This window comes from Athene cunicularia (genome assembly GCF_003259725.1).
Source record: "Athene cunicularia isolate RWA chromosome Z unlocalized genomic scaffold, athCun1 chrZ_part2, whole genome shotgun sequence".
In the NCBI taxonomy this organism is placed as follows: Eukaryota; Metazoa; Chordata; class Aves; order Strigiformes; family Strigidae; genus Athene; species Athene cunicularia.
In genome coordinates this window covers 11,991,864-11,998,963 of record NW_020799143.1, presented here as the reverse complement: position 1 = coordinate 11,998,963, position 7,100 = coordinate 11,991,864, and the positions used below count along the sequence as shown (strand labels likewise).

At 38.3% G+C, this 7,100-nt stretch overlaps 1 protein-coding gene across 1 annotated transcript in view; it reads right to left on the bottom strand.

The window, feature by feature from the left end:
* ZNF367 (zinc finger protein 367) overlaps positions 1-5,768 on the bottom strand; it is a 10,763-nt gene extending 4,995 nt beyond the window's left edge. Inside the window, exons 1-2 of the mRNA XM_026866037.1 lie at positions 5,472-5,768; positions 4,610-4,723 (exon numbers count right to left, since the gene is read on the bottom strand). Of these exons, the coding sequence (XP_026721838.1) occupies positions 4,610-4,723; positions 5,472-5,768 (411 nt within the window). The remainder of the gene's footprint in view (positions 1-4,609; positions 4,724-5,471) is intronic.
* Positions 5,769-7,100: the final 1,332 nt, after the last annotated feature.

Sequence of the window (7,100 nt, the reverse complement as noted above, 5' to 3'; positions counted from 1 at the left end):
ATACATATTCATTAAGTCTTAATACATAAGCATACAACTTCCAAGAAATCATTAACATATTCTCCTCCTACTTCCGATTCTGCGCAGTAGAGGTTAGAAATGTCTAGAAATGGGTCTGGGGTGTAATGTGAGTAGGTGGTCCATGAGTCGGTGGTCGCGATCTCCCCCTGCTGGAATTACCTTCTGCTTAAGGACACAGTTTTCTTGGCAGGTACCTGCAAGCTGTTACGGTTACTTCCCTCAGTTCCTATTAACCTGGACCTTGACAACTACTTGCATTCTTCTAGTCCTATACATGTATTATAAATCAGATTACAAATCACCTCATATTTTGTTGTCTAGGTTCTAAGCATTCCTACTAAACAATTACGACCAATCCCTTTGGCCTTGGTACGGGGCTGTACAGGGGATTTTAGAGTAGCAGTCGGTTGCTAGATTCAAAATACAATAAAATAAATTATTTTTACTAAAATATCCCTTAATTCTATACATATATTAAAACCAAACACAATTTAATTTCAGTTGATAATAAAATCAGTAACATTTCCCCCCTTTGAAAGTGTTGAAAATCATTTCAATACTTTCACACTTTTATTCATTTTCTTCTTTGAAGCCAAAGTTTGTCCTGCCTGATGACGGTGGTTGCAGGCTGTAGTCTGGTGGCATAATGGGTATTTCTCTCATAATTCTATGATATATTGCAAGCCTATTAATAAACTGTCTTTTAAGACAGGCATACACTAACATAATCATCTAAAGGACAATTAATAGCAAAAATAGAATTTTGATTAAGGATATTTGCCAAGAGCTCAAATTCTATCCTAATCCACTAAAAATTTTCCTAGTCAATCTTTTGACATATTCTCTCAAATTGTTTCTGTTTCTTTTCTGATTTTGCCTAACAGATCTAAATCATGTTCTACATCCTATGTAACATTCAGGATATGAATGCAGCAATGATCCAATCTATCTTTGAGATATCCACATACTCCATGCTCTTTTAACAGAAGCATGTCTAGTGTCATCCTGTTTTGAAGTGTCGTTCTAGAAGTTGCCTGTAATTGTATGTTTAATTCTTTAAATCCTTTTCTTGTAACATTGGCCCATTTTTCTACTTGTCCTGTTAAGTGATAAAGCCATTCTCTATTTCTATAGGACGCTATTGTGTTTAGAAGAGACTCTAAAGCCCAGACAATTTTTACTCCTGTTGATGGTTCATTCCAGGTTTCATCATCTGTTTCAGACCTTTTGATTCGTTATAATTTTAATTTTTTCTAGAGATTCCTTGAATGGTGATTTCTTCCAAATTGGACACAATGTTGGCAGGCCTAATTTGTTTCACCTTACTATGTACTGGTAAGTGGGTTGTCCAGGTGTCATCACTTAATGCCCAAACTAAATGCCCTGAACTCTGAATGGTAGATTTCTTAAAACTAAAAAAGTATCCTCTTCTGGGCGTAAAGATACTAGTCATGGTGAGGTTATTATGAAAACCTCGACAATAACAACCAAACTTTAAAGCAGCTGCCAAATGAGGAATTCTTTGAATTATTAAGTCTGCATTGTTGCAATCATACACCTTTTCACATTTCTACCATGGTACTACATGTTTCTTTTCTTGTCAGGTAGTGCCTTTATCTACTATAAAGGGAAGGATTGAAAACACTCTATTAATCCAGGTACTGTTCCAAGTAAAAACTAAGGGGTTCTGGCCATGTACTGAAATTGTAAGAATATGGACATAGACCATACAGAGTCTCACCTTGCCTGGTTTTGGGTACTTTGCCCAGTTTTGTTATACTACTATTCCATGATGCTCCTGCTCACATTGTTTTTAATTTGTTCATCATATGAACACCATCCTAGATTAGGGTTTGGGCCTCCTGGGAGGAGAACTCGATCCAAAGCACTAAGTTAAGACCCTGATATAAAGTCATAATTTAGTAGTTTCTTACAGTCTGATTTTTTTTCCTAGTTATTTCCATTGTTTCTTAATAACCTTTGCTTGTTTATACCATTGAATCACTGACCTTTGTTTGCAATAAAGTCTCATTTCCGTGTTCCAAATTGGTCAAATTCATAGTTAAGATTCCCCAAGGAATAGATTTACCTACTGCTCTTGGAATTTGTAAACAAGCTGTGATCTGGGTGACATTTTGTAAGTTGGCGAATCCTTTAATCAATCCTAACATCAAATTTTCTTCAGGCATTTCCTTGGGAATATGGATTAATTGCTCTACATCTGTTTGCCTTTTGTTCCTTGCCACCAGATCAACCCATGATTCCACCAGCATCACCTTCTAAGCCAATAGAAAGAGAACAATCACAAACTGATATGAAATATTAGACATGTTTCAAAGTCAGTTTCAAAGTCTTTGGGTCACAGCTTATGATTTTCCATGGAGTAGGTGCTTTCTTCACTCGGGTATAGTGTATTCAAGCATCTGATTCTGCAGTCTTGATGGCTGTGAAGGTGGTTAACAGTATCTGGAAAGGTCCTTTCCAATGCTCCTGTAAAGGTTCGGCAGTCCACGTTTTCACGTAGACATAATCTCCTGGTTGAAAGTCATGCACTGGAGTTTCCAGGGATAATGGTCTATTCCATACCACTGCACTCCAAATCACAGTCAATGTTTTTCCTAAAGAAAGTAAATAGTTATACACATCCTGGTTTTCTTTTATATGCATGTTTGGATTTGGTTCTGGGGACTTATAAGGTTTTCCATACAGTAATTCACAAGGACTGACAGAGGTTCCACTCTTGGTTGTACTCTGATTCGTAATAATGCCAATGGAAATGCTTGAGGCCATTTTAAATTGGTCTCTTGACAGATCTTACTTATTTGCCTTTTTAAAGTTTGGTTCATTCTTTCTACTTTTCCACTGATTGTGGCCTCCATGGAGTATGCAAATCCTAAGTGATACCTAGAATTTTGCTAACATTTTGGACTATTTCTGCAACAAAGTGTGGACCTCTGTCAGACAAAATTCCAATAGGAACTCCAAAACTTGAAATTATTTCTCGTAATAACCACTTTACTACTTCATTGGCTTGTGTGGTGCGACAGGGAAAAGTTTCTGGCCATCCTGTAAAAGTATCAACCCCCACCAGAATGTATCGGTACCCATTTTGTCTAGGTAGTTCTGAAAAATCCACTTGCCAATAATCCCCAGGCTCTGTACCAGATTTTAATTTACCCATTTGAACTCTTTTCCTAGTTATCGGATTATTTTTTAAACATACTTCACATTTTGCAGTTATTAATTTAGCCATGTCTATCATTTTAACAGCTATAACTAGTTTTTATAAATAAGTTACTAAAGCTTCTGCTCCTTAATGACATTCTTGATGTTTGGTTTGCATTATTTCTCTCATTAATAAAGGTGGAACTACTACTTGTCCATGAGGAGTTATCCACCATCTCACTAAATTTTTCTTAGCATTCAAAAATTGACCTAATTTTCATTTTCTACTGAATATTTTGGCCTTTCCCTCGGAATAGTTTGGAGGGAATTAATGCCATTTGGAATGTTTGTTCCTTTGCTATTTTTCTCGGTGTTCGGACAGATAAATTGTTTCCAAATTTTTTAATTTTTTTTTTCTGATTTGGTGTGATTTACAGTGTGTGATTGCTACCTGATTTGTTTTTTTTAACTGCTTGTAATAATTGTATATTTAATTTTGATGCTTAATATTTGATCCCTGAGAAGACAATAATCCCCTTTCTTTCTACAAAGCTTCATGGACATGTACCACCCCAAAGCATACTTTGAGTCTGTCTAAATATTTAATTTCTTTGTTTCACTTAATTCTAAGGTTCGAATCAAAGTAATGAGTTCTGATTTCTGAGCTGATATGGTACTCGTCAATGCCTTTGCTTCTATAACTGTGGTGTCTGTTGTTACCGCATATCCAACATATCAAACTCCTTGCTCCATAAAGCTGCTGCCATCTGTATACAATTCCCAGTCTGGTTGCTCCAATTATACATCCTTCAAATCTTCTCGACTGGAATAAACATATTCGATAGTAGTCAAGCAGTCCTGCTCCAGTTGCTCTTCTTCCTGTGTGGAACTTAAAACACTGCAGGATTTACCAGGTTAGTTGTTTTTAGAATCACATCATCTTGTTCAGCCAGTACTACCTGGTACTTCATCATTCAGCTCAGAGATAGCCAATGTCCCCCCTTCTGTTCTAAAACAGTTATCACCATCTGTGGGACATAGACTGTTACTGTGCTTCCCAAAGTCAATTTCTGAGCTTCCTGTATGAGCATTACTGTTGCAGCAACAGCTTGAAGGCACTGTAGCCACCCTTTACTCACTGTGTCCAGTTGTTTAGAGAAGTATCCGACAGGTCGTTTCCAGCTTCCCATCTTCTGAGTCTGCACACCTAGTGCCAGGCATTGTCTTTCATGAACAAATAGCTGAAAGTCTTTGGTTATGCCCAGGAATCCTAAGGCAGGTGCAGACATTAAAGCATGTTTCAATTCTGTGACAGCCCGTTGTTGCTGTGAGCCCCATGTAAAAGGAGAGTTCTTTTTTTTTTTTTTTTCCTGGGTACCTTGTACCCATTCAGTGCCAGAAAATTAAAAAGATCTATTGTTACCTGTATGCAGGTAAATCTTCCTTCTGTAGCAATCAGTGTGTCATCCACATATTGTAAAAGCAAATGTCCAGGTTTTGGTTTGTCCTGTTTCCGTGTTTCAAGCTCCTTTGCCAGCTGATTTCCAAAAATTATTGGGTTATTTTTAAATCCTTGGGGTAGTCTTGTCCATGTCAGCTGCATCTTTGTCCTGTTTGTGGATTTTCCCATTCAAAAGTACACTATTTTCTGTTTTCCTTCTCCAAAGGTATACAAAAGAAAGCATGTTTTAAATCAAGCACTGTAAACCACTGATAAGTCTCCTTTAAAGCTGTTAACAGCGTGTTAAGGATTTGCTGCTACAAGATATATACCCTTAACTATTTGATTCACTGCTCTGAAGTCTTGCACTAACCTATATTCACCCGATGGTTTTCTGACTGGTAGAATGAGAGTTTTATATTCAGATTCACACTCCTCCAAGATTTTATACTTTAAAAATTTATCAATCGGTTTCTTTCTTATATCTGGTACCAATTGTCCTATAAAAATCAAAGCCAACTATATCTGAGCTGCCTGAGTTTCTACTCTAAAATCAGTTTTTATTTTTTTCTGGCAGCTTCTTTTAGTCTTTCCAGAAATGCTGAGGGAGATTCATTCTTATCTTGTCTCACCTCATACAATTTAGACCAGTTCAGGAAACCTAGGCATGGCATGTTTAACTCCATATAAAATCCATTTCTGATACCGACTCAGTCTTTTTCTGTGCTCCACATTATTTGGATCCCCACTGCGGATCCCCAGACAGAAAATTCTGCTCTAATATTCCACCTGTTGTCCCACTCAATACAGTCACTTCTGCCTGTGCTTTGCCAGCCTTCAATACCATCTGTTTTTCTGTATCATCTAACAAATTAGCTAAAATCACCTGTAAATCACTCCAATCCGGATTCTGTGTTCTGATGATAGTATCTACTACTCTGCCTGTTCTTTCAGGATCCTTTCTGTACACTCTTGCTGCCTGCTTCCAAGCCATCAAATCCGTCACTGAAAAAGGCACTTTCACATACACCGGCCCATCATTGTCAACTCCCTGCCACAGGAGAGCTATTGTTTGTACCTGCTGCCGAATTCTTTGAGAAACAGGGGTATGAATTACAAACTCAGACGACCCTTCATCCATATCCTCTATTCTACTACTCTCAGGTTCCTCTACCTGTTCTCTATATTCTCGCCCCCAATACCGTTCTCTCTGTGGAGGGTATATATCTAATTCCGGCCCTTCATCCTTTTCAGTAGAAGCAATTCTTCCTTCAAACAATCTTTCTAAGTTCACATGTTGAACAACACTTTTTCACCTTTTTATCATCAGAAGTTATAGCCATTACTAAATTATCCCTACTAATCAACTTACATTCCTTCTGCCAATCCTTCCTTTGTCTTAAATAGAAAAATAAATCAATTTATGGCATTTCCCTTCTCTTCTATAAAACAGCATTAACTGCAAAATGGTATTATAGTTCAGTGTCCCATTCATGAGCCATTTTCCCTGATCATCCAGGGTATACAGAGGCCACCAGTGATTACAATATTCAATCATCTGACTCTTTTGCAAATCATCATGCAAATCTCCCCAATGTGTTAACAAACTTCTTATCAGAGAAGTTTTCAGAACTTTGTCATTTGCAACCAGATTACACATACTTTTACTTTTAAATAAATGAGTCAGCTTAGATGCCATGGTTCAGTTACTTTGTTAACACAATATACAATCAATCACTCACTCAAGTCTATTGCTTCGTCCTTCTCCAGCTGCACCCCTTGCGGGATAACAGAACCACAGATCCAGACTCCGCACTCGCTTCGTGCTCAATTGCACGTCTCACACTTACAAACACACTCACACTCACACCTTTCCACAATTATTACCATAAATAAAGGCATGTCACACAATATAACACAGTTCTTAATTACCACACAATACTCAATTGAGGAAATAAACAGTACCACAATAAAGTGCATAAAAACTTCTAACTTTTCATTAGAGGCACTACCTTTGAGAACTCTATAGCATATAGGTTCTCTTGTTTCCAAAACCAATTGTCCAACCCTGCAATAGCTTTCGCTTATGTCTTATGGGCAGACGCCTAGGCTTCCAATACACGAGGATCCTCTAGCCAAACTCTGTGCAGCTTTCGTCATGTCTGACAGGCAGGCTTGTACAGTGGGACTCTAACCCACTTTCCACGTGTGGGACTCTAACCCACTCCTTCTGGTGGGACTCTAACCCACTCCTTCTGGTGGGACTCTAACCCACTTATCCCAGTACAAAAGAGAAGTGTCTTACCAAAATCCAGGGGACGTCACGAAGAGCCTTATGGATCAGGGATCGATGGGTGTCCCCGAGAAATCCTCGGTGCTGGCTGGAACCGATCAGGTCCCCGACTCCTCTGGTCTCTCTCAGCGAGGTCCCATCTGGGGTGCCAGAAACTGTCACCGAAATCCGGGATAAAAA